Source organism: Xiphophorus hellerii, chromosome 17, assembly GCF_003331165.1.
Source record: "Xiphophorus hellerii strain 12219 chromosome 17, Xiphophorus_hellerii-4.1, whole genome shotgun sequence".
Taxonomy (NCBI): Eukaryota; Metazoa; Chordata; class Actinopteri; order Cyprinodontiformes; family Poeciliidae; genus Xiphophorus; species Xiphophorus hellerii.
Window position 1 is genome coordinate 5,738,200 of NC_045688.1, and position 27,607 is coordinate 5,765,806.

Sequence of the window (27,607 nt, forward strand, 5' to 3'; positions counted from 1 at the left end):
TCCCACCCTCTCGTTCTTGGGTCATGACCGAAAGAACGAGATCGCGGATACAAGCGGCCGAAATGGGTTTTCTCCGTAGGGTGGCTGGGCTCTCCCTTAGAGATAGGGTGAGAAGCTCAGTCATCCGGGAGGGACTCAGAGTAGAGCCGCTGCTCCTTCACATCGAGAGGAGCCAGTTGAGGTGGCTCGGGCATCTGGTCAGGATGCCTCCTAGACGCCTCCCTGGTGAGGTGTTCCGGGCACGTCCCACCGGGAGGAGGCCCCGGGGAAGACCCAGGACACGCTGGAGGGACTATGTCTCTCGGCTGGCCTGGGAACGCCTCGGGATTCCCCCGGAGGAGCTAGAAGAAGTGGCTGGGGAGAGGGAAGTCTGGGCCTCCCTTCTGAAGCTGCTACCCCCGCGACCCGACCTCGGATAAGCGGAAGAAGATGGATGGATGGATGGATGGATGTTTATGTATATCATTTTGGTCTCGTCTGATTAAAAGTCTTTCTTTCACATGTTTGCTTTATTCCCTTGGCAAACATCGGAGTCCTGCCCCGGCACAGCTGTATTTATGTTGAAATTAAGCTACACAAGTGGAGTCCCCTAAATAATTAGTATGAAATACAACATATAAATTATTACATTTTCATTATTTTTATTAGCATAAAAAAACATGAAATATTGTCCTTTTACTTCACTATGGTGTGCTAATTTGAGTTAGCATACCACATACAATCTCAACAAAATGATTCTGATGGTTTAAAGATGTACAAGTCGCGCATATTATAAAACCAATAGGAAAGAAGTGAATAAGTCGCATTCAGCCTCAACTTATTTCTCAACCTTAACTAGAAATGGGTTTTCCAGATGTGCCCAAAGTTCACTCAAATCCCCAAATACCCCCAATTCCCTGAAGGGTCCTTTAAGACAAGTTTTCTTAAGAGTCCAGTGACAAAAGGCTGCAAAACACATCACTCAAATCACACAGGCTTCACAGATCTTCCAAGTATTTCAAAGTAATAGAAAACTGCAAATGTTTCATGTATGTGGCCCATCAGAAACCAAATCGGAGGTAAAATACAAACTTGAGGGTTGAAATGCATATTGATTTAAATCAATGTATCTAATTAAACTAGGAGGTAATGATGCACTACAATAGTCGTTTTCAAGACAATTATAGACAATCATATATAAATATAATCTAAGTGTATCATCTCCATATGCATATGCATAAGTGTCTCAGCTTTTTAGTTTCGTAGAATGACTTTTAAGTCCGACGACGGCGTAGCATCTAGGAGACAGCAGGGGGTCGAACAGCTGAACCAATGCAGAGAAGGACACACCCTCCTACAGGACAAAAGAAACACACATTTCATACAATGCCTGGCTAAAGTATAAACCATGAGTCCTGGTCATGAAGCATCACACGGATGGTTCTTGACCAGGACTTTGATAAACTTGCCAAGGAGGTACTTCAGTCTTTTGATTCAAGTGTAAGAGCAGGAATGCATCCAAACGTTCCAGAACATCGGCTCTCGAGGGCTGGAGGTGCAGACCGTTAGGGCTGGATGATCAGGGTGGTTCAGTGTTAGCTTTCCAACGCACTGAGATTTGCCAAAAAAAATTGGTCTCATTCCAACAGAACACCTTCGTCCACTTGCTTGTTGTGCCCCATTGGTGGTTTGTAGAAAATTGCCAAAGGCCAGATTTGTGCAGGATAAACATTCATGCTGACAGGTTTTCCCTCCTGAGCTCTGTGCCTCTCCAGCTCCTCCAGAGTTACCATGAGGTTAATAGTTTTAGGTGAATGGCCACATTTTGGTACCTTTGTGTTAGTTCAGCCTTTTTCAAAAGATGAACTGAATACTGAGACAAACCTTTTTCCTGACTAATATTCTCCAACAAACACACACATTGCAAATGCATGGAACACTTTTTAGATGTTTATTGGTGTTTTGTTTTTTGGGTTTATTTTTAGAAAAAGAACAAAACAAAACATTTTTCACCCTACATATTTCCCACTTGCAGACTCTTTTTTTTTAAAGAAAAATCACGTAAAATAAACCTTTGGCAAAGCACTATAATTTCTGTTCTGTGTGGTGTTTATCTTAGAGAACGTTCCAAAAATTGGTTTAGAGTGAACTCCTGTTTGTGTGGAAGAACACTGCTTGCATTTGTCGTGTCTATAACTAATGCAACAGAAAATGTACTAAATACCTCAATCTGTCAGTGTTGGGTTGCATAAGTTTGGCTTCGCGTGATTCCGAACTCATCACCACATGGATTACATTACTGTGCTTCTATCATCATCGTTTTCATCCTCGAGGGACAGCCTTCAGCCCAGACCGGTGATGTTGATGTTACGTAGTTTGATTACATGACCCTAATGAGGAAGTCCATCTGACACATTAACCGCATGTAATCACCACTTCAAAGCTTTTTGGAGACTTCGTATCGCCTCACGATGACTCTGAGCAAAGATTAGCTTGTTGTGTTTGGCCTAGGAAACAGAAGACTGCGAAACTGCAGGCTGCGTTCAATTTGGCTGACACCTATATTAATGTCAGTGGTCCTGATTTCGGCTGACATCTCTGCATGTTCGCTTTAATCATTGGGGAGGCGTATTTCAAAATCCCAATCAACGAGCTGTAAGAGCCAATCACAAATGATGAGTCCAGCTGAAACGTAATGAAAGGAAATCAGAGCTGGAGCACTGCTTGGGTGATCAAATCAGCTGCGTTTGTTGCTCTATTTTCATCTAATTTTTTCGATTGTTTGTTCTTTTTTATTTATATCCGAAGATCCCTAAAAAGCAGTTGCGTACTTTCCAGCAGCCATTTTTTTTTTTTATCTTACTGGCTAAGAGAAAAGGAAGTTTTATGTCAAGTAAAACGGGAAGTCATGAAAAGCTAATTAAATGTCTCTAGGCAATCAGACTAAAAACATTACTGAAGCATTTTAAATGCTTATTTTGAGACTTATTTTGTATAAATTAATACAGTAATTAAGAAAAAAAAATCAAATAATGGTAATTTTTTCCACTACAAATGCATTCAAATTAATGGTAAATATCACTTTAGGTTGTCTTATTATTATTTTTCAGGGTTTTTACATGGCTTCTCCAGGGATTGCAATGAATTTTCTTTAATACCAGAGAAACATATTGAGTAGCTATGAAATGCGGTTTTGAAATCATTTGTTTCTTATGAGTAAAAAAACTATCTGGACTTTCTCCCTTGTTATTTCAAGAATTAAGTGAAACTTATCTACATTTCTTAGAACATGGAGTTTAATTTAACTAGTCACGCCCAAGCCTGACAACTGTCTGACCTGGAGAACAAAGGGTTGGTGCTGGTGTAAGTCTTGGGTTGCTTTGCTGATTCAAAACTTGGACAACATGCTGAAATTGATGGAACCATGAAATCTGAATCAGAGGCTTTGTGTTGACCTTAAGCCGGTGGTTTGTACTAAAACCTCTTATATTGTTTAGTAATTCTGCCAATAAGAGTCAATGAAAATTCATTCGTTGTAATAAAAAAGACTCGCGGCCAGATATTTGAAACAACTGCTGTTTTACACAACCTAGAAGAGACGGACACATTACCTGTTCTTTCAGGTAGCAGAGACGATCCAGCAGAATCAGACCCTCGATGCATGGAGCAAGGGCCACCTTCAACTGCAGAAAGGAAGACGTGTGGAGTGAAGCTACGGTTAGTGAAAGGAGCTTTTTTTGATGCAGTTTAAATGTTCCTGTGAGTCACTCCCTTTAGCTCATGTCTTGTTCTGACATTTAACATAAAACAGCTCCGTGACTTGTTCCCATCCCGTTGCTAGTGTGCAATCACCCCCAAAAAAACAAAAAAACAATAGTGCTTTATGTCCAGAAAGTAAATTTGTATTGTGGCTGACACCATAATTAGCAGCCTCGGGGAAAACAAAACCAGGGCTGGTTTTCCTCCTCAGTTCAATTTTAGTCACGCAATTCCCCACAGATCTATAATTTATTTACAATTTGCAGGAATTAAAATACTTTACACCAAATTCCCTGAATTTTTGTGGTGGAAATGGTACAGCGTTTACGACAAAAATAAACCCCTAGATGCCATACGAGCTGTGAATGGTTGCAGGCTTCTTAGACATTTTCACGTCCGAGCTCTATGCGTTTCACAGTGTCACATTTCCAAACTCTCAGCCTTTTTTACCCCAATAGTAAAGTACGAATCTCCGTAGAAACCCTGGGTGTCGTCTGCTTACCATGTTAAAGGCGTGCATCTCGTCCATCCGTGCTTTGTACGTGTCATGGTAGCTCTGAATGTCACTGTCACAAAGCTGCAGAGGAAGAAGTCAAACAATGAGGGCGTGGAATATGTAGCTAAAAGAATTTTAAAAATTGTTTTTTTGAGAGAAGACCGTGAGTGAGGCTCGTAAATTGTTTACAATTTTTAGGACTTGTGAGAAACAGATAAAAATACGTCATGCTATTCTGGGGCAAACCAGATTTTGACTTGCCAGCCTTGCGAACCATGACAGCATCTTTACAGCTTGCTGAAATAATACTTCGGCTCCTATATACAGTTATAAATCTCAACCTGGTGGTGGAAATGTGAAATGGATGTTTGCTATGTTTCCAGGAGTTTGTTTCGGGAAAGCGTTGTAAGATGAATGTAGTAATTGTGCGTCTGACCTTTGAGTCATCCAGCTCCAATCGGTGCAGAGCTCGCCGAACGTAGTCCACAAATGATTTTGCTTTGGAATAAACATTTCCGACCCGCTTCTCGCTGTGGAGCAAACACACTATTTCTCAGTTCTGGCACGCTCGAACAAACAAACCTGTCACTCCTTCAATGTGTCCCCAGTTTCGCTTTAAATCACACTTTGGAAATCAAGCCCTACCAAAGGGCTTAACAATGATGAATAGCTTCTGTCTAGCGGGGGGAAGTAATGGATATTCGATGCTAATGGCTGTCGTTAAACTGAGGTTCAGAGGGCAGGAAGGGCTCAGTGTCTTTTAGGAATATTTGATCTTGTCTGCAGCATAAACATTTGATAAGGACTGAACTGAGGTCAGCTGCATTTCCCTCAATTGTTCCCGGATGAAATCTTGCAGTGGGAAGACGTATTTTCACACCAACTGAAAATGTGAACTTTTAAAAGGCATAAATATACCTGATTTATTTATTTTTTTTGGAAACGTTGCAATATGCTTCAATAATTAGCTTTAATTTGAACTGTATGTGTTGAAATTAAGACCTAACCCTATAATCTGTAATTGGTTAACACATATCCAAAGCAAACATTTCTTTGGATATGTGTTATCCAAAGATAACACATATCTTTGTGGCAAAATGCCATATCTGTACACATTTACAGCTCTTAGTACTGAGCACGAGGCTTGGAACACCTGATCTGTTCAACTTCTTTTTTACCAAGTTCTGTATGTGCTTATTGAATGACTGTACTTGTATTAGGATTGTATTTGAAACATAATCAATTACAAATTTATTGATGGAACTTGACTTAATGTCGTGTTTTGATTGTTGATTCTATGTTGCTTTGTGTTTCTGTGTCTGACATGATGTAAAGCACTTTGAAATGCCTTGCTGCTGAAATGTGCTATACAAATAAAATTTGATTGATTGATTGATTGATTGTGCTGGACCTACCATCAAGACGAAGAAGTAAAATTAATGCTCACGTTTAAAGGCACTGGGCTCTATTACTGTTAGCTCAACTTGTTTATACTGATAAAATTCTTCAAAGGTTTGATGGTTGGAATGATAAGTGTGTTATGGTACTGCAAACATGAAGGAAATCATAACTGGCTAACACCTAAGAGTAGTGACATGAAAAGCATTTTGATCAAAGCTAAACAGCCTGTAATTTCTCGCATTTCTATCTCATTGCAGCTGTTTATAATTTTAAGAACGTAACAGACGACTGTCAACACTTCCAAGCTAATCTTTGTTTCAACAGGGTTATTTTCAACTCCACGGTCTGGTATAATTCATGGCGCGCTCCATAACTGACTACATGTGGCTTTTGTTTGCAAGTCTCGGTTCATTTGAACTCAAACAAACCAGAAACAAAAAGTTTTCCGTTTTGGTTCAGTGCAGTAAAAGCAAGCCTTTTGGACCGCTTTGAAAGCTCGACGCCTGCTCTGTTCTGCGTCCCGCTCACAATTTTAACTATTGCTGTGACCGCCGGTCACACGAAATGTCCTAAATTGCTCTGTGTTACCTTTTATAGAAGCTGTAGTGGTCCCTCAGAATAACATGAAGCACTGCTCGGTAGAACAAAGACTCCATCTGAATCTGAAGCAAAAAGATAAAGCGGTTTACTGTGATGTTGCTCCAAACGGTGAGTCAATATTTCGGACACTTCCCCAAAAGTTAATGCAACACCAGCAGGCAATCAAGCCTGCTTTTGGATTCGTGCCTCTGCTCCAACGGTAATAATCAATCTTTCCGTGATTGCATTAATATTTATAAACATTCCATATTAATGGCAGCGGGTATCATGTGTCGAAGTTGGCCCGCAGCCTCTTTGCTCCATGTTTTTGAATAAATACACCAAAGTCAATCAATGACTTAAAACAACAGCAGCAGCATTAATGGACTGATTGTTTAAATGCATGCAGATCTACAGCAATGATAGAGAGCAGCCTGGGAGGTTATTAATTGTGCGTGTTTGTGGTTTGAAATGAGCTGATGGATTTGTTTAGTTAAAAGTAATGATAGAGCCGCAGCGGTTGTTTCCATTCTTGTGTGACGATGACTTTTAGTTTAACATATTGAGAATGATAAGTAGGAATGCTTTACTTACACCCTGGCCAAGTGAGACTCGCTCCAGTGCCTGTTTTGTAGTAGGAAGAAGAAGAAGAGGAAAAAAAGATTATAATGAAGTGTGTTCTGGTAGGGGAAACATTTTTTGTAGACACAAGGGGGAAAACAAAGCAGTGCTGAACTGAAACATTATGACCACCTCTAACTTAATATGCTGATGACGGCTCATGGACAGCTGCTAAATTGGCCGTAGTTTTCCTTCAACACTCCACCCATGCAGTACACCAGACCCTCAGCACATAACCTCTGACCAATGTAAACTAACAGTTGGTCAAAGGATTTTTTTAGGTTTTAAAATCCTCATTTTGACTCCTCCACACATGTTGTGGCTCTCAAAGGTGTACGCAGGTTTTTGTGGTGTAAACAAATGAGGCCATGATAAATAATTTTAAAACTTGTGTAGATTATTATTATTATGTTCTGAGCAATCAATAAAATCTCTTGAAAACACAAAGAAAAATAGCTGCCATAACCTGGATGAGTAAATGTGCCAACATTAAAACGGATATTTTATTGAATTCATTTTCAGAAAAAAACAAAAAGTATTAAAAAGAAAAGTCTTAAATAAATAAGAAAAAAAATAAAATAAAATAAAATAAAGCTAAAAAAAACCAAACTTCTCGATGCCATTGTGCACGGATCTTTTGTACCAAACTTTGCTTTTCCAGAGCTCTCCATGCCAACTGTCAGATAAGAATAGTTTGCCTTATGTCAAACTCACTCAGGTCCTCCCTGCTGCCCATTTCCCCTGCCCACCGACCACAAGAACTGAGTCCCCACTTTCACCAGCCCATAAACAGCCACATAGCATAATAATTAAAAGAGTATTAGCTTCATCTGTGGGTGATGAAAACGGTCTTGGCTCATCGCCGCTCTTCACTGTCAGCTTGAGGGTTCTGCTAACAAAGATGTGCCTGACAACACACATTTCTTTGTGTCATCGCACTCACCAAACATGCTGACATCCTGGCGTTCCTGCCGCAGAAACAGGACTGATTGCGGAGGTACTGACTCAGGGGGAAACCACACGCAGTCTGCAACGGTTTCTCTGGCAGGGAAGAGACGGAGATAAACTCGAGTTTGCTGACTGAGCATTTGGGCTCTGAAATGTTGTTCCACTAATGTGATTCCTCGTTAGAAAAAGGGCGAAATTGCAGCTTGCATCTGCGCATATTTGCGTCACCTCAAGCAATCCTGAACAGGAGGAACAATAGTCCTTTTCACTTGCATTGCAATCAAAAACAACAATGTATTTTATTGCCATTTGTTGTTGCAGTAAATCGCAACAATGTACAAAAGTTCAACTAAGAACTCTTTTGCGAGACACTAAATTGTACTATTTTACAATGACAGGTTTTTATTTTTCATCACAGTAAAGTTGTGATTTATTTTACTGCACTGAATACAGAAATGTAATCTTAGCAGTGATCCCACAAACACAAATATTTATGCATTTCAGTCCCAAGATGAAATTCGGTTATAATCCACTTAATTCTACATAATGTGTTTTCTAAAAGGAATCAATATTCAGAAGGGAAAAACAGTTAACTTCATTTGAGGTCCAAATGATTTGTTTGCATTGATTTTACAGCAGAAATGGCAAACTTTTTCAATCTGCTCTGCTTTTGAACTTTAAAAATATATTCATAGTCTGAGGTGCATAACCTAAAAGAGAAAACATTTCAAATTTGCATTAAAAACACACAAAATTCACAATTATGACATGCATGAGCCTAACCAAAATTAAGCAGTTTGAGGAAAACTTCATATGTGAAAAAGAACCTACAGTGTTTGTGAGGTTGTAGAAGTTTTTAGCGTTATGAACCACATATTTCGGAGCAAGGGCGTTTCAAGAGCCTTCACATACATACATATTTCAAGTGGGAGGGTAGTGGGTGTTGCTATCTGATGGCCTGACATCCTTCTCATGTCATTTCTAAAAGGGGTCAGTGGCTGAGGGCGAGGAACGGTGCATGCAGAAGGATGCAGTGTAAGGAGGTACTAATAGCATACTGCTTTCATGTGCGGCTGCGGTCAGGTTAAACTGTTCCGGACACATAATCACATTAGCAGCCACGTTAACTTCCCCCTCTGCCCAGCGTATGACCTGCTGACACAGAAGCTTAGAAACAAATGGAAAGGAGAAGCCCTCTTCTCCCCCACCCGTCTGAATGTTAGAGGTAGAGCAAAACGGATACCAAGCGTTTATTTTTGGCTCCATGTTCGCAAATGCAGGATTTTTTAATGTTTTTTCTTGTTTGGTTTACATGGAGATAAGAAAAACCTTGTTGTGACAGCTTGTTGTGGTAGAGGAATGGCAAAACCAACTGCTTAAGAGGCAGACCAGCTTACAAACTGAGACCACGCAGAATGTGGTGTGCTTGGTTAGCCATTAGCCAGGAAAGTCTAAGAGCTGACTTGCTGGAAATAATAACACCACTCTGTCCTTTGCTATTTTTGATTCCTTGGATACCTTTATGGACTATTCATAGCTGCAAGTACAATGGAAGCATCTATTCCCGCAAGTAAGAGTTCTTAGGTTTTGACCATCACCATAGCAACATGTCTGGTTATACTAGACTACAGAGTACCAACCCTTCTTGGATAATGTCAAAAATCGTTAAGGAATAGCTTGAGAAGAAGTATAAGTTTGAGACATTGATTTGGTACCAAATTAATCGGATCTATGAGCAAACATCCATCTATGGTATGTACTGTTCCAGGGGTCTGCAACATGGGGCTCCGGGGCCACAAGTGGCTCTTTGGACCTTGCACAGTGGTTCTTAATAGTTGTGGCCAAAAATTAAAAAGAACCAGCTAGTATTTTTAAAATTAGATATAACAAATGCAGTTGTTTTTTGTTTGTTTGGTTTTTTTTAACCAGTTTCTGAGTTTATTCTTTGTAATATTTGCATTGGAATTAACATAAAAACGATTGGTCATTAGGTTAGAATCTGTGCATTTTCTTTTTCTTTTTACATAATTTTCCATCCCAGAGAGAAAAAAATTCATCCTCTTACTAAATTTTATCTTAATTTTTATTTTAAATCTGAAAAATAGAGAGAAGACGGTGCTTCTTTAAAAAGGACAACATTTCTATAGCAAAAATGTATCTAAAATTATAAGTCGTCTTTTTTTTTTTTCTTTTTCAAAAAGACGTGTGACATTTGTGGCTCTAACTGAGTTTTATTTGACTGGCCTGAGAGTAAAATTGACCCGTTAGGTTGTAAACGTTGCAGACTCCTCTGCTGGACTAACAAGTATGAAACACGGAGCTCCCACCTGGCAGCTTCCAATACAAGGACCAGCTGCTAACTTCAATCAGAGCTGTTATGGAAGCAGAAAGTGAGACCGACACAGAATAATCCGAATGTTCATAATGTTATGTTTAATTGGTGCAAAAGCAATAAAAAAGGTAAATGTCTGTTATCCTGTGAGAGCAGGTGTTGTTGCTTTTGTGAAATGCTATACTGATCCCAAATGAGGTAATCTCCATGGATAATGTCATTTAACGGAATTGCATAAATTCCAAACCGGCAGCCTAAATAAACACATAACCTTGTGCGATGAAGTGTTTCAGCTTTCTAAGTCCTTCTTAGGAAAGGGTGGGCCACCATGGGAGCTGGCCTGCAGCCCACACTGCAAGAGTGGGCTGCTGGCCTCAGTTAAAAAAGTGGCAAAGCGTGGAATGGATTGTTTTTAATTGGCTGAGATGGTATCACTTTCAGGTTTCTGATGTTCAGACGAGCTCTGATGATGTTGGTGTGGAAAGTCAAGTTCTTAACAAGAAGAGAGGCTGCTGTAACAGCAGGAGGACACATGTAGACAATTTCACACAGAATAAACTAGAAACTGAAGGAATATACAAAACCTGGCAGATATCAGGCTCCCAAATTAAGAGGCAGCGAGACGAGTTCAATTCAGAGTGCAAAAGATGAGTAACAACGAATTCCTTCACACACAGAAGCTGTAGAACGGTTTCCTTTGACTCAGTTTCCTCTCTAAGTACAAAGGTTTTGAAATGCCGAACTTTCAGCAGCCGGCGCTGTAACGACTCTAACCGTTGAATCCTGGAGCTCAACATGACCTGTAGATTAGGAACTTGGCTCAGTCGCTTCCCTCTCAGTGGAATATTTGAGTTGTTTCCCACAAAAGCCACACTGAAATGTTTATGTGGTTTGTGGGAAATAAAGGAAGGCGATAGTTCAGAGTGATAATATCAGAGAGTACAGGAGCCATGAGCTAAAGCTAAAACAAAACGCCGCAACGAAATGTGACAAAATGTCCAGATACAAAAACAAAACTGTTCTAATTAGGCTTTCTTTTCAGAAGAATTTAGCAGGTTTTTTTTTAAAAAAAGCAAAAAGCTAGCATTTTAAACTAGCATGATGCATTAGCCATCAGCACAGTTTGTGCAGTTAGTATTGCTAGGACAGCTGTCTGTGTGTATTCCTTAGAGAGAATGTACCATTACCCCTGAGATGTACATGTTTAGCATGTTCTTCATTGACACAAAGCAGTAGTTAATACTTCAAAAGGTTAAAACAAGCAAAACTTGTGCTCTGTTCTGTCTTCCCGTTATCTGATAAAAGTCTTGCTCTCTCTTGATCTCTGGCAGCTTCATGTTCATGTTGGCAGCAACATGAAAGTTGACGATGGTGTTTCTTACAGCCTCTCACGTCTCTGTGCTTCCTCCAGCTTTCATTTGTTGCACCAGATTAACACTAAAACTTACAAAACTTGAGTCTTCTACAGTCAGTAACACCATCAACACTGAAAAGTGTTGCTGTCATGTGCGACCTAGAAGAGTTTAGTATGACTTGACCTTGAACTGCCTGAAATTCAATCTTTTTTTATTGAAGAAAGGCTGTGATTTGATTATATATACACCTTCTCATTGAATTCAATGAGAAGGTGTGTCCAAACTTTTGGTCTGTACTGTATATATATATTGTGAATGTAAAACTGACAACATATTTTCATGTTCTATTTGAATTGAACATTTCTTCTGTGTTTTATTCCCATTTTATTGCTTTATTTAGGGTATCAAGGCGCTGATTGGCCCCAGGCATTCCTTGAGATTTTTCTGTGTGTGTGTGTGCGTGGGTGTGTGTGTGTGTGTGTGTGTGTGTGTGTGTGGTTACCCTGTCCGTCCGGGTTAAACTCCTCAGACAGCAGGTGATAGCAGCAGCCCACGCCGCAGACGGCCGACAGCTCCGGCTTCGCCACAAACATCCTCAGCGTGCTCGCAGCCAAGTCGCCACACGTGTGCAGGCCGACCATGACGGCTTCCTGGAGTTTGGTAGAAAACACGCAGGGCAAAAAAAAGAAGAGAACAGAGGATGAGGCGGAGGAGGACAGGAGAAGATCGATGGTAGAATTTATTGACGATGACAATGGCAGTCACACCACTGACTCGCTCTCTACTCCAGCAGGTGAAAGTTTAGACGCTGCTGTGGGAGTCAAGTTTGCTACTAACCCATATGGTTTCCTCTACCTTACACACAATAAATTCATTCTCAGAATTTTTTGTTTTGTCTCACCTCCAGCTCAGTGATGAGATCCCGCAGCTCAGTTTCTGACGTGACATAAGACGTGAGCGGTGAAAACACGCCGTCGGCGCCCTCTCCTCTGCTCCGAGCTTTCTTCTCCAGGTTCTCTCTCTTTCTCCTCTCCTTCTCCTCCACACTGAGCTGACTTGGAGGAACTCTGGGGGACGGAGGCTGAATCACATCTGCCGACAGAGCGCTCAGAAAGAGCTCCCCTGCTTCTGGACCGAGCTCCGACTGAGTTTCTGCAGCCGGAGCGTCGACTGACACCCCTACATCCTGCTGAGAGCCACTTCCCGCTAAAGCGTCCCCGTCCTGATTCAACCCAGGTTTCCTTTCCACCGTCTCCATTTGAGGCGAGGATTGGGGCTCCGCTTGGGTCTGTGCTGCTTTCGAGCGTTTCTGGTACGCTCGTGAGAACTTCTTGAGCTTCCTGTTCCTCTCCTGAGCACCATGCGTGTTAGTGCTGGAGGAGTCAATGCCGAACACCTGGAGGCCGTACTGCAGCGACAGGAAGGAGCTCAGGTAGCCCTTCCCTGACCCCACGTCTATCACCTAGAATTCAGTACGTATTTTTATAATGTTTCCTTTCTTTACAATTATTCAAAAATCAATTTCAATAAAAACATGTATATTTCACTTTATATTTCAAATGATTACATGAATAAACTTGCATTACTCTACCTGTTTGACTCCACAATGCTGGGTCAAACAAGCCACCACCTTAGACATACACTGGACTTCATGGGATTTCTTTGAGTTCATAAACTCATCTGGCTCCAGTTTATCTGTTACAAAGAAAAATCCAGGTTAAAAAATGTTGCTTGAGCTCCCCCCAAAAACCTTCATCATCTGAGCTGAACGTTCGTGGACAATCGTCTACTGGTTTTGTATTCTTAGGAAAAAGCCCTACCGGTTTCTGCACACTCCAACTCGCTGCCTCTCAGGCTCTGAAGCAGCTCATCCCTGCTCACACACACTCCAAGGCCAGGAAGGGATTGGGCCTTGGCCTCCTCTAGCAGCTCATGGATGTCAACCAGCTGGTTTGAATGAATGCAAAACCCAAATGTGGTCCTGGAATGCTCTGCTGAAAAGGAAAAACACAAAGTGATACTAAGTTTGAATATTTATTTATTTATTTATTGTCTATTTAAACTGGAGAACTCCATTTGAAAGTGTATCTACCTTCAATAATTCCCAGCTAGAGCGCCTATGATAATGTCAATTAAGGTTGCAGCCAATTAGGAATGAATGATTTTGTTTAATTTTGTTTATAATAATAAAACACGTCCTAATGTTGCCAAATAATGAAACCTTAATGCATAATAGCTCCTCTGAAAGCTTATTTATCTGCTTATCATCTGTTGGTGAAAACGATGGAGAGTCTCCAGCTCCTTTCCAGCTGACCTATTGTGCAGTAAGAGTCGGTCATGATAACTGGAAGAGCTAAAGAGATTAGCTCTTCCAGGCCGCATGCTGTCCAGGTGAGAGAATGTGTCAAAATCAATGGTGTTAGTTATAAACTCAAATACGGCTTCTGTGGAAGAAGTAGAGTTCAGAAGTCCAAATGTTCAGACCTAAATATGTGGCAAGAAAATGTCAAGGTTTTTATTTGTATATAAAAAAAAACCAAATTTTTTAACATTTATGCACTATCATATAAAATACGTTTTATTTATTTTGTATTTTTTCTTTTGTTTTAACGTAACAATGTGAGAAAAAGTTCAAGGGGAATTGGCACTTTTGCCAGGCATGCACCGTTTCTCTCTCTGACGTCTTGTCTGTATTTACCCTTTTCTTTGTGTTCTGGCGCTCCCTGCTGGTCGCTACCGGAACTGACTGCTGCTAGGACCTCTTGTGGCGTCACGGCAATGAACCGCTTCCACACGTCGTGCGTGTAAAACTCGACTGTGTGAGCATTAGCGATGGCGAGAGTCCCCGACAGGAAGCGCTTTACTTCATCTATCCGCCGTTGAATTTCTGTAAGGCTGCAACAGGAAGATTTCATTTTGAAAAGCGATTTAAAGAGAACCTCAAAAGCATGTGCACTGTTTCCTTCTCATGACGACGTAAACCAAGTCGTTAGTAGTCAAAAACAGTAGTCGATGACTCAAGGCTCTTTCTTCATGCTTTTGGTTTTAATATTTTCCTGATATAAAAGCTTACATTTTATGGGTCAGTACAACGTAGAAAATATTTCATTGTTAACATTTAAATGCCAATTATCTCGTAATTAACAACAGTGGTCATTCTGAAGAATGTCATCTATCCGTAATCGATTAGTCCTGCCTGGCTGAACTACGTCACCACGCAGCGTCAGCAGGAAAACAGCATGCGGCCTGAGAATAACTAGCTAAGGTAGCATGAGAGATTTATAAACGTTCGGTTTTTCGTGATAATTACATTTTCAAATGGCGCCGACGAACCAGAAAAGAAAAAACGACAAACCTCAAATTAAAGATGGCAATTTTAGGGAAGAAAGAAAAGCGTCAGGTGGGGTAAACAAGAAAAAGAAGTGGATCCCACACAACAAAATGTTTGAAGGCAGCGTTAAAGAAGGTATGTGTGTCTAGTTTGTTCTTTTTTCTATATTACTTAATTTATTAGCTAACCGTTATTGGGTAATGTAGATTTGGACTCATTTGTAGAATAAGATAAAACGGTGTATAATGACGATGTCTTGGTATGCAATTCATTCCCCATACTTGGTTACGTTCCAACCACAAACTTCAGTGTTTATTCATGAATGTATTTTTTATTTCTTTTGAATATAGCTGATTACACGTCTACAGATTGTCAGTTTTGTTAAATTTGAACGTTTACTGCTCCATTGTAACACTTGAATATTCATTTATATAGACCAGTTTCAAACTCAGGCTCTCTAGTGCTTATGCTGTAGCTTTTAGATGTGTGTTTGTTTTAACATAGACATTGAATATCCCTGATTTCTTTTCCAAACTTTAAAACTATTCTGACACCTCTCCTAAAGAAATTCAGAATAAGTATTAAAACTTGATCATGTTTTTTTTTTTCCCCCATCAGGTCAAGGGTTTGCTTTTAAGAAAAAGGAGAAAGTCAGACATGAGTACAACAAACTGCTGAGAAGGGAGCGTAAGAAGAACCCCAAGGCCAATGTGGTGTACAAGGAGGAGTACCCAGAACACCTCAAGCATCTGTACCTGGCGGAGGCTGAGCAACTGAGGAAACAGGCTTGGGAAAACAGAGTGAACAGGAGCAAGCTAAGAATGAAAGGGCAGATGAAGGATGGAACTGAAAATAACGCTGATGTTCCTGACACAGACTTTGCTGGAGGATCTGAGCTGATGGACTCTGCTTCTGGGAACCCTGAGCCAACAACATCGGAGCAAGAAAGGTGACAGTTTGGTCCGTCATAACACAAATCCCATACCAGAGGTAGACAATCAGCAGTTTATGTTTCTGTGTTTTCAAGGAGTTTGGATGTAGTGTATTTGTCATATTTATTAGAAATATTCTTTGGCATGTAGGACACATCATTTATTTATACAAATGTAAAATGTTTCTTGTTTAATTTGGGTTTACTCTATGTGTGGTTGGCACAAACTTAAGATTTTCTATTTGTACTTTGTGGTATTTATTAGTGTGATGGAAAAAAAAAAGACCACGTTAATTATTTTAATTAAGAATAGGTGCTTCTGAATTTCTGAACATGAAATTAATCACGTTTACATTTCTTTTTAGTGTTCCAATAAGCAACCGCATGCGAAAGAAAATGCAGCGGAAGACATCTTACCAAAAGACGAAGGAGGAATTTGAGAACGTTCGAGAAAAACGGAGACTAAAGAAAGAGGTGAAGCATATGCCTTACTTGTTTAATGCTGGAGGAATTCGCTGACCTTTTGTGACTTTCATTCGATTTCTTATTTAACAGGCATACCTGAAGAACAAGCAGCAGAAAGAAGAAGCCATTCAGAGGTACAAGCAGAAAAAAGTTGAGACTTTCCGCCTCCTGAGTCAGAAGACTAAGAAAGGACAGCCGAACTTGAACGTTCAAATGGAATATTTACTTCAGAAGATCCAAGGAACTGATAAATGACTCCTCTGCCTGAACTGATTTAACTGACTACCGTTTAAAACCTGAAGGAGGGCTGTGATTTTACTCTGTTTGCCTGGAATGACAAATTCTCAGCTGTAACTGAGGAAAACCTCTACATCTTATGTTTCAGGTTATTTTGTAACATTTGTGTGCAGAAGGACTGTCAAACCACCAGATGGCATTGTGGTTTGGATATATGTTTTTTTTTTTTTAAAAGTTTATTTCTTGTATAAAATAAAAGAAAAAGAAAGCACTTTTTTGTTCTTTAAACTAACAAAAAACTCATTGTTTTTGACCAATAACACACCAACAATCAACTCTTCAGTTGACTGTTGGTGTGTGATTTTACTTTTCCACTGCGAGTTAAATCATTAAACATTCAAGGAATTGTGATTTTAATTTGCTGTCATCAAACAGATTAAATGCTCTTAGCCTACAAAAATTAGAGTTAAACCTGTGCCTCGCTAATGTATGTGCATGCAGCGGGTGAACCCAGGCTGAAAAGCCTCGGGCTGCTTCCTCATGACATCACATGGTTGCAGAATGACTTGTTGAGCAGTCCTCTGCAAGACAGGACTTCCTAAATGCAGAACACGCTCAATGCTTTGTTGATATGAAGATTAGAGAAAGACTTCTGCGCTAACAAGTCAAGAAAGGTAAGACATTTTTTGTTGTTTTTTTGGAGTTTGACAGAGTCCCATCTCGAAGGTGTGAGAATAAATAACTGCCCATGATTTTGAGAGTTGGAAACATTAAATTCCAAGTAATTTAAGGAAAATCATCCGTGTGCAGGGACTCGATTTATTTATTTTTTGGGGGTTGTTTTTGCATTGTTCCAGTTTTCTGTACAGCTGAACATCTCTTCAAAAAGCAAAGTTTTTCTTAAATAAATCTAAGTGCACGCTTCATGTTGATTTTATGAACTTTACATGGTTTAGAATAAGTGAGACTACACTCCCTTCCTGAAGTGAACAACTTTGTAAACCAAAATGGCTGTTTGAAAGCAGAGGTGCAGCACCTGTTGAGGAATCGGCACCACAGTTTTACAGGCATTATCCTGTCTTGTGTTCTGTATGGTGGGGAACAAATACAATCCTTCACACCACATTTATGTACCACTGAGCTGCTCGTTTCTTGCGCAGAAGGAAAAAGGAAGTACTATATAGCTGCATGGTTATGTAACTACATCTATCCATTCCTTTACAAAAAAATCAATCTGTCTTAGTACTTTAATACATTGTAAGGCAAAAATGAAGCACAAAATCTAACTTCTGTTCTTTTTTTTTTAATACAGAATCCTTTCCTAGTTTGGAGCACATTCACAGCTTGTCTCCAGGCTCATCATTCTGGTGCTGCGTTTTACCTCCAAGATCATGGTGACTGTAAAAGCTTTGGGGGGGTTTGAGAGAGAGCCAGTGAAGTGAAGTTTTCTTTCTTTTTCCCCAATGACCACCACAGAGGTGAATGCCGTTTCCCACACATTGTGCCGTTGAAGAGTGCCGGGCATGGAGGAGGAAGAAGTCAGGGTGAACGGCTGTGGACGGAGAGGTTCGGAGTGGGGTCACATCACCCTGCTGGATAAGACCAAGGAATTCTTCCAGACCTGCGACGTGGAGGGGAAAGGCTTCATCACCCGCACTGACATGAGGGTGTGTTTCTGATTGAGCCTAACTTTTTATTGTGACTTATGCTGGAAATTGAAAGTATTTTCACTAAATCTGGTGAATGTAAGAAGTTAAATATCTTTAAAAAATATACAGATAAAGTCTATCAGAAGTTACTTAGCAAATCAATTATAATGACAATATCTGGGTAAGTATTCATATTCCTTTAACACTTTTGTTTGGTGTTTCTCCTGTGAATAGGCTTTCTAATGCCGAGTTTAAATTGCACCCAACTTGAGTCTTTTTGGTGATTATGGAACTTCTGAAATCAATTGGCTATTTAGTGGGATGGAGGGTAGAAAGGGGGGATGAATACTAATTGAAATCACGCTTAAGGTTTTCATTTGTAACATGTTTTTCCTATCCATTTTCTACTTTGTGCATGTCCGTCACATAAAATCTCAGTATACAATACACTGAAGTTTGTAGCTGCAACACGACAATGTGAAGAAGTTTAAGGGGCGTGAACACAAAACGTTGAAAATTTTGTTATTCAAGGATTTAAAAAAAAAATCGGAACAATCTGGATGCATTAAAGCTCTGCTGAGAAAAACAATAGGTGACGCTTTTATCGGCGACACAATTTAGTCTCCTCTTTGGCATTAATAATGGTGAATAATGAGCAGAAAACACTCAGCGTCACCCCTTCTGGCTCTGTTCTGGATTCTTTTGTTCCATTTATAATGATTGGGGGGGCACATTGCCCTCCCAGTCCCACCAACAACCCTAGAAGTGCTGGAAGAGTACCACACACCTTAATGAAGACACAGGAACATTACCTACAATAGCTCTTAAAGAGCTGAGTGTGGCTGAGCTGGAAATCAGCATTGAAAATCTCTGGGAACAGATTTAAATGCTTCTAATATCACTTTACAACATCTTCCGGAAGAACAGTTTCTGGTAAAGCTCACCTCCAGCATTTTAAAGTCCCGTCTGTTTACATTGTTCTCCCAACAGAGGCTCCACAGAGAGCTGCCCCTATCTGCTGAGGAGCTCGAGGACGTGTTTGACTCCCTGGATACGGACCGGGCTGGTTACCTCACGCTGGAGGCCTTTTCCTCCAGATTCAGTACGTTTCCTCCCTTCAACAAACTTTCTGCTTCAGAGATCCTCTTTAGCATTCAGAGGTTAGAGTCCTATCAGAACTGAATGAGATGAATAAACCTTATTGCCAAGTTGACACTGAGCAACAAAATGTGTCTCTTACGGTTGTTTTTATGGAAATATGCTTAGAAATTCATTAAATTTTTTTTCTTTTGAAGCGTGTAATTGTTTACAGAGGGAGTGTGTAGTTTAGCAAAGGAGAAACCACACTGCCCGCAAGTGAAAGTGACACAAAAATGTTATGTTGGATTGTCTGTTTAACTGTGGCATAAATAGTTATGAAGTAAAGAAATTCTTCAGAACGTTAAGCTGAAGAAAAACGTACAGTAAATATTTTTACGTTAGTCCGATGAACCCTCTGATGTTTGCTGACAACAGTACACACCGAAAGGAGGGATTCAACCTGCGTTTCAGAGGAGTTCCTCCAGTCTGGAGTTCAGAATGTGTTTAAGAAGCGTGAACTCCACTAAAGCACATGATAGATTTGATAGTTTGAAAGCCATTAGGTTGTAAAAGCGCTGAAATGTGTGGGGAGAGTGGAATTTAAATAAGCTGTGGTGAACCCGATTCAGTTAAACTCTGAAACTAAATTAAAATCAGCTTTTACACCAGAGAAGTTTGTAACGATCCACAGATCTTTAACAGCAGAGGCCTGAATGATGTGTTTCAGAAATAGATCTCCCGCACACTCACATACTGGAATGTATCCTGGTCCATTCAAACTTTGAAATTGTTTGGGTGTACTTCAGGTCAGTTCCTGCACGGTCGGAGAATCTCTGTCACAGATGACCAAACTCAGGCCACAGGGCCCGTCCTTAAGGCTAAGGAGGCTCTTTACCAGAGTCAGTGGGAAGCCAGGCTGTCGGGGGTAGAGGACGAAGAAGAAAGGCACTTCTGCATGCTGCTAGAAAGTCTTGGAGCCAGCAATGTGTTTGAGGAGTAAGCTTTATCCACCTTTGTCTTGTTGCTGCTTTGCATTTATTAACAAAGCCCATCATGTCCAAATGCATTTAGCAAATCCCTGCTCCCCAGTCCAGGTGAGGTGCGCAACCTTTGGGCCCAGCTCAGACGAGACGAGCCTCATCTTCTGTCCAACTTTGAGGAATTTCTGGCCAGGGTAACATACCAAATCAAAGAGGCCCATCAGGAAAAGAAAGAGATGGAAAGTGCCCTACAGAGGTAAGAGACTGCATTTTTTTAACAAGACTTTTTCAAGGAAATTGAAAGGAAAGAAACACTTTTTTTTTTTGGTTAATGGGACAAATAAATCCATATTCTTTTACTTTGCTCTCATTTAAAATCCACTGATTATTAGTTTGGGTTTACTAGTAATTCTATATCTGTGTCAATTCACCTACAATCGAGGCAGAGACTTGGATTTATGACTGTTGGTAGTGCAAGACAGCATTGGTATTCCTGAATGAGTAATGAAAATAAAAAAAAAATCACTATGTTCGCTCCTTCCCTCCTCTGGTTAGCAGAACAAAATGTTCTCTGGGTGAGTAGGGGGATTATGTAAAATTGCAGTTGTTTTTACAAACAGAGCCAGCATCAACTGTGTATAGAATTTCTCATGGCAACAGATGGTACACTGCAGCTTTTCTCCTTTACACTTCGCTAATTAGCTGTTCAGAGTCTTGTTGTTTTGTTTTTTTTTTCCCAAAGGGGTGCAAATTTCTGCAAATCAGTCTGTAAGTGTGTCGACATAATTATTAATACCTATAGTGGGAAGTAGCATAACCTCAAGCAGAGCCTAGAGAATGGTCTGTTTTTTTGTAGCTGTCTTTTTTTTTTTTTGTGATGCAATCAAAATGACTATAGTTATCTCTTCATTCCAGGAAGGCAGCGACGCATGACAACGAGATCCGCCACTTGTACGAAGAGATGGAGGCGCAGATCAAAAATGAAAAAGATCGACTTGTGCTGCAGGTGCAGGAGCTCAAATACAGAGAAATAAACTGTCAAACCTGCTTCGCTGTTGGTAGCATAAAAAATGGAGAAATTATTTCCTGTTCAGCATACCTTGTTTTTCTAAACTTTTTTCTGATTTATTTATTTTTTTAAAGAAGCATCTCCACCTAATATGAAGACTATTTGTGATCCTTTTAAGAGATTTTCAAAATCATAATTTTCCTGAATTTGAGAATAGATATAAAAATCTAATTGTTTTTTTGTTTTTTGTATTGATGCACGTCTTTGAGGTTGGGTCTTTATGTTTAGCTTTTATCTACTTGGGACCTTCAAACATTTCTAATCTGACCTGCAGGACTCGGAGCGCCTTCAGGTGCGCAGCCAGGAGCTGGAGCACCAGCTGTTTTCCAAAGAGCGAGAGCTGGAGCAGCTCTTCCAGAAACAGAAACGGGTACGTTGAGGCACAGTGTGCCTTGCACATTAATCTCAGGCATGCCTAGTTACAGTACTGGACACCTGGGGAACCGGAGACTGCGTCTTATTTTCTAATAAACATCACTGCCACCACAATAAAAGGAAAATGCCTCCTGTTAGAAAGCAGTTGTGGCCGTTTTTCCACATTTGCTCCAATTGTGGCACCTTCAGATCGGACCGGTGCCAGGACTGTTATTCAAAGGACTGATTCAAAGGATTTTGCTCTTAATTGATAGGAAAACATTAGCTTCAGAAAGCTGTTTGAGCTCTATTCTGCTGTGTCCTAAAAACTCTGCCATGCTATAGGATATTTGCTAATAACTGACTCAGGATTTGACTTTTTCTTTGTTCCTGTTCAATTATAGGCAGCCTGCTGAACCAAAATGGCCTTTTTTCACTTTATTGGGGATACAGTTCATTACAACAATGTTTTTGTTGCTACAAATCTAGAATTGGTCTTTCATAAAAACAATTTAAGTGTTATTACTTCTGCGTTTAAAAGCAAAAGGCAACTGCTTTTTTGTATCATTTTGCCAGACAAAACCATATCAATGCTCCATGCTTAGCTTCAGATACTTGTCTGGATAATTAGGAAAAACAAAAACACTTTTTTTTTTTGGCAGTTAGAGCTCCAGTGCCACGAGCTGAATAGCGAGAGGCAGGAGAGCCACGTGGAGAATGTCAAGCTGAAAACGACCAACGAGGAACTGTCCAGAGCGCTGGAGAGCTCCAGCCTGGAGCTCTCTCTGGTTCAGGAGCACCTGGCTCTGCTGCAGGAGCAGGCGGCCAGGCTGCATCAGGAGAAAGAGATGTAGGTAGAAGCTCTATATTCTTAAAGGTTAATCTTTTGTTGTTGGTTTTTATTTTTTATTGAGAAATCTGTGGTGATGTTCGTCCTGTTTAAGGGAGATGTACAGAATAACCGAGGGCCTCCAGAGGGAGAAACAATGTCTCATGAAGCAGCTTGACCTCCTCAGGTGAGACCAGCAATTAAATGTATGAGATTTAACTAGATGAAAGCAACTTGAACAAATGCCATGTTCCTTCCAGAGAGATGAATAAACACTTAAAGGACGAGCGAGACGTATTCTGCGCTATTGTAAGTTCATCTTTAAAAATATATTTGCATAACCAGACTGATTGAAGATAAATTTACGTAACCTGTTGTGTTTATTTAAAAAAAAAAAAAGCCACGACCCTCACTCAGAAAACAGCAGAAGCAGATGGAGGGCCTTGCTGACTTATTTGATGACGAAAGTCAACCAGCAAAAAGGTAATCCATTTGTCATCATATTACTACTGTGAGAAAACTTACGCTTTTGGGATAGTTTTCTATGCTAACAAGAATATACAGAATTTTGTGATGTGAAAGAATCATATAGAACTTGCAAAATGTGAAACATTTCCACATTTTGTTGCATTACATGTTCAAACCTGAATGTCCATTACTGGGGTTGTATGTGGAAAACCACGACAAAGCACATTTTACACATTTTTCAATTGTGAAAAATGTTTCAAACAGTTTCATTCAGCCACTTTTACTCTGACTCCCCTAAATGAAATCCAGTATAATTCTTATTTGCTCAAAAAAGTGTAACACTAGATATAACTTTTCTTCTCCTTCAAAATGATCCATTAATTTGTGTTGGTCTGTCACCAAAACAATAAAAAGATTGAAGTTTGTGATTATGATATGAAACATAGGGAGGTTATGCATTGTTTGGAGAGGCTCTGCACAGTGAGGAAAACTGATTTGAAGGACAAATTAACCTGTCACTTTAGATTTAAAAAAAATATAATAAGTCAGTATGCAAATCAGAAGCATTCTAGGGCTTTGGCCTGCAGATATCTGTGCCAGTCATCTCAGTGTATCCTCTGTTTCTCCTCTGTTCCTAAAGAGACCCTCTTCTGGTGGAAGGGTCCTTCCAGTCTCTGGAGGCCTTGCCCATAGAGCACCTTCAAATCGTGTTTGTTGCTTCCTCCTCCTGTAGTGAAGACGACGCTCCCGCAGCTTCTATCGCCACGACTGCCTGCACCACTGCACGTCAGCAGCAACCTGCTGCGAAGAAAATCTCAACCTTAGCCAATGGTAACATCAGCCCAGGCCCACCCAGAGAACAAGATGTGAAGCCAAAGCCCAGAAGGACGTCCGCTAAAAACGCTACTAACAGGAAAGTGATGGTGAAAGCCAGAGAGAGCTCAAGCAGAGGGGAGTCTGAGAGGAAGATGAGTGGAGAGGAGGAGGAAGTCCTCAGTGAGCCAACAGACGGCTGGCCACTTCGCAGGGTCATCTCGATTGAGGAAGACCACCTGCCGCACCTTCTTCAAGGTGGACCCCAACCACTACTGCACCAGCTCAGCGAGGAAGAAGATGGTTATGAAGAGGAAGCTCATAGCGAGGCTGAAACTAGTGCCGCCATGGGTACCGATCTCAGTGCTACTCCTCTCTCAAGACACTTCACTGTTTCTACTGAAGTTTCTTCCACTAAAAAATCCCAAGTGAAGAAAACTCCAGTGTCTCCAAGATGTCAGCCTGTTGGGAGGGAGGCCAAACCAGTGAGTTTACCGCTTCAGTTTCTCTCAAATGAGTCATTACAAGTTGCAGCCGTTTTAGTTTGCGAAACAAATACAACACATTTTATTATCCCCAGAAAGCAAAGGAAAGGGCTGTGTTTGCCCCGGATCGTCTGTTTAAGGTTGTCCTGGTCGGAAACTCCAGTGTAGGCAAGACGTCCTTACTGCGCTCCTTTTGTGAGGGCCGTTTTCACCCGTCCACAACTGCTACTGTGGGTGAGAAGAAAGACATTAATGCTGCGACCATGAAACAAACAGAGGTTGAATGTTATAGATGTTAACAAAGAAGGTCTGAGGGTGAATAAGTATCACATGGAAGGGCTTATGAAGTCACACTGCCTGTCTTAGAGCCCCGACTCACATTGTACAAGAGATTAAGTGACTCCCTGTGCATTTTTTAAGCATGCTTTCATCTCTCACACTCAATTATCCTCATTCCCTCTCTTTTCTCTGGTACAAGTCACTCGAAGGTCCTCTAGTGGCCGTTCTTGATAACAATCTTTTGTAAATCAAAGCATATACAATGCTGCCCACGTTTCTTAGCATCCCTTGTGTAGACATGTTAAAAACCACAAAATAACTCCATGCTGTATATGGCCTGCATTTGTGTAGTGCTTTTTCAAGTCTGAGGACTCCAAAGCAATTTACACTACATTCAGTCAATCATATACACATTCAAATTGTTTTATTTACTTTTTTTTTTTTAAAAAGCTCACTGGTGGCTCAGCTGTTGGTATCCCAAACAGTCCTTTAGATGGAGGTAATTGTAGCCTTTTTAAAATACTTTTTATTGGTGATCAGAAATTCTAAAATAAGCACATCTAAATGCTAAACGATTGTTTTTTGATCAGATCAGACATTGATCTAATGGTAAACAAAAGATAAATGCATAGAAAGGCAGACATTTCCTACTTTATTTTACTGTGGGACAACTGTGATGCTGTGATCCAAAACAAGTCATGTCATTATAGGTAAGACTTAATTCTGACCTATGAAAAATACAGCAAGATCATCAAAAAAAATTTCCAGGTGGTAAAAAAAAAACTATCTTAGTAGGATTTTTCCTTCTCTAAAATAATTAGAGTATAATAAAAATGGTATTTTACTGAAGATTTTCAGTCTGAGATTAAGCTTCTGCAATAAGAGGTGAATATATTTTACTGCTTCAGTCTTTACTAGCTGTGCCAATAAATGTGGCCAGCACTGTGTACTCTGTTATGTAACTGGTACATCACTGTAATATATTAATATGGAATACATACTAAACCTTTTTCTCACTAGGCATTGACTACAGCGTGAAGACGTTAACACTGGACAATATGCAAATAGCAATGCAGCTTTGGGATACTGCAGGTCAGGAGAGGTGAGTTCATTTTGAGATTCAAAAGTATTCTAAGATCTGTCAGACGCTAAAATCATCAGCTAATTAACTTATATGCTATTAATGCTACTAATGAACGACTGCAATCCCAAGAAAAGGATCATGAGACATGGACGCTTGCAGATTTTCGATGTAAATGTTAAGTGTAGTGTTTTATACTCTACCTAATTTGTTCCAACCTTTACGCAGGTTCCGCAGCATGACCAAGCAGTTCTTTCGCAAGGCTGATGGTGTGGTGTTAATGTATGATGTCACAGTGGCGGAGAGCTTCACAGCTGTCAGACCCTGGCTTCTGAATGTCCAGGTGGGAAATTTAACCTCGAAAGCTTTACGCAACTGGTTGTTCCGATTTGCTTTCAGGTCTTTTTCATTGACGTTTAGAACATATGATTTACTGTACTTACTCTGCCATTCCAAGGCAGAGTAAGTACAGCAAGTACAGGTTTAGGGACCTAAACATGAATGATAAGTCAGGAAAACCTGCAAAAGCATTGGACTTCATTGAATTTAAAATAAATTTAGGACTTCAAAAATGTACAGAAAAAAAAGACTTCACATGTTGAAGTTCTTTAAAGCCCTCCAAATTGAAAGTACATTCACTATATTCACTATAGGGTTGAAACAAACAAAAACTCTGTCATTTTGGAAATTTTGAGATATTCATAACCAAATGGCCCTTAAGTTAGGGTTTCTCACCATACAACTTGCACATTAATCTTTTACTTCAAAGATCTGAGCACCATCAAAGCTATTCTTGTGTCCTCATAACCCAATCTGTAAAAAATTTATATGTTTATATTCTGATGCAAACATAGGAGATTCTTGGCAGGAATCGTAGTGGGGTGGTGGTCCTCCAGGCCAGTGGTTGGGACACTGCTGCTTCCACCTCAAGCTTTGACTAAATCTAATCCATCTCACTGAAATACAATGCTAAGCTAGTTTAGTGCTCTTCACAGTGGCAGCCTGTCTTTTATTTTCCCAGGAAGCAGCAGGTGAGGGGATACCCATTCTCCTGCTGGGCAACAAAATGGACATGACAAGAGAGAGGGAGGTGCCTTCTAAAGATGCAGAGCAACTGGCTTTTGTAAGTTTACATATGCCTCTAGGATAATACATGTTCTAACCACTTCTTAGTTGTAACGAAACAATCAGTGTAATAAATTTCCTTTTTATCTCTATGTGAAAAAAGAGACGCATGTCACATGATTTAACTTCTTTTTTTTCCCCGTCTTCATTAGGAAAACAAGGTGATGTTCTTTGAGGTCAGCGCCTACACCGGCAAAAATGTGACCGAGTCCCTGACTCACCTGGCCAGGTAAGATAGTCACTTTGAATCCCCTTATTTATAAATCCAGTTGCTCAGGATAAGCTGGAGTGAAAATGGAAAAAACAAAAATGCATTGTGTGTTCCAGTTTTCACCAGAGGTGATATGACCGATGGTGCTGGCACTGTTGACTCATTCTCTCTTCCTTCTCTGTGTTTTTAGGATTTTATTGGAGCAGGAGGACACGGTAAGAGACACAACAGTCAGCCTCAGTGCTCAGCCCATTAAGAAGAAAGCCTGCTGCAAGTGAAGACACCCATCCTTGCAAAAACAAGGACAGATTGAATTTCTGACAGCAGCAATTTACAGAGTCCTACATCAGTTTCTGACAGTTGCACAAAAGCAAAAAAAAAAAGTGAGAGTAAATTAGATGTTGAACTGCTGTAGAGACCTCACTTTAAAAGGGTTTATTTCAAAAAACTGTTTTTATTTCAGTGAAAAAAAAATACATAAAAATATAGGTGTGAAGAACTGTATTTCTTGAAGAAGAAACTGGTGAAAAACTGAAGCTCCAAGAGTGTTGTCTACCTTGATGAAAAACATGTAAATAATGCTTTTGTTAATCACAACAGTGCAATGTCTAGGATTTAGAAATAATTTTAGTTAATTAGTTGGTAAAATGTGTGATTAAAAAAAAAAATCACCCTGAAAACCTTTATTAATGATAAGTTCTCCAGGCATGTTCTGCTTTTGATGTTTCTTCTGCTGAAAAAAAAAATAGT

The 27,607-nt window shown here is 40.1% G+C and overlaps 3 protein-coding genes across 9 annotated transcripts; 2 read left to right on the plus strand and 1 right to left on the minus strand.

Moving 5' to 3' along the window:
* Positions 1-617: 617 nt before the first annotated feature.
* On the minus strand, positions 618-14,397 carry mettl25 (methyltransferase like 25). 4 transcript variants are annotated; one of them, XM_032589204.1, is made up of 12 exons: positions 14,169-14,397; positions 13,291-13,461; positions 13,062-13,165; positions 12,372-12,932; positions 11,973-12,120; positions 7,779-7,876; positions 6,809-6,838; positions 6,224-6,297; positions 4,671-4,764; positions 4,241-4,315; positions 3,591-3,662; positions 618-1,333 (listed from the first exon to the last, which is right to left on the minus strand). In XM_032589204.1, the coding sequence occupies exons 1-12, from the start codon at positions 14,383-14,385 to the stop codon at positions 1,226-1,228; spliced, it is 1,752 nt and encodes a 583-aa protein (XP_032445095.1). In that variant the 5' UTR covers positions 14,386-14,397; the 3' UTR covers positions 618-1,225. The 4 variants fall into 4 exon arrangements, 2 of the variants coding, with proteins under 2 accessions (XP_032445095.1, XP_032445094.1); XM_032589203.1 differs by having other exon boundaries at positions 13,291-13,464; XR_004342635.1 differs by lacking the exon at positions 618-1,333 and having other exon boundaries at positions 3,647-3,662; positions 4,241-4,764.
* ccdc59 (coiled-coil domain containing 59) lies at positions 14,387-17,358 on the plus strand. The gene is made up of 4 exons (XM_032589207.1): positions 14,387-14,936; positions 15,420-15,750; positions 16,098-16,206; positions 16,288-17,358. Exons 1-4 carry the CDS (start codon positions 14,789-14,791, stop codon positions 16,450-16,452), a joined length of 753 nt encoding a protein of 250 aa, XP_032445098.1. The 5' UTR covers positions 14,387-14,788; the 3' UTR covers positions 16,453-17,358.
* Positions 16,998-27,603, plus strand: cracr2ab (calcium release activated channel regulator 2Ab). Of its 4 annotated transcripts, XM_032589200.1 has the most exons (19): positions 16,998-17,108; positions 17,747-18,101; positions 19,074-19,185; positions 19,970-20,159; positions 20,235-20,399; positions 21,059-21,149; positions 21,487-21,582; positions 22,229-22,416; positions 22,511-22,582; positions 22,656-22,704; positions 22,796-22,878; positions 23,504-23,531; positions 23,565-24,161; positions 24,257-24,395; positions 25,461-25,542; positions 25,750-25,864; positions 26,543-26,644; positions 26,799-26,875; positions 27,048-27,603. In XM_032589200.1, the coding sequence occupies exons 2-19, from the start codon at positions 17,958-17,960 to the stop codon at positions 27,133-27,135; spliced, it is 2,418 nt and encodes an 805-aa protein (XP_032445091.1). In that variant the 5' UTR covers positions 16,998-17,108; positions 17,747-17,957; the 3' UTR covers positions 27,136-27,603. The 4 variants fall into 4 exon arrangements, 3 of the variants coding, with proteins under 3 accessions (XP_032445091.1, XP_032445090.1, XP_032445093.1); XM_032589199.1 differs by having other exon boundaries at positions 23,504-24,161; XM_032589202.1 differs by lacking the exon at positions 23,504-23,531 and having other exon boundaries at positions 23,597-24,161.
* The last annotated feature ends 4 nt before the right edge of the window (positions 27,604-27,607 follow it).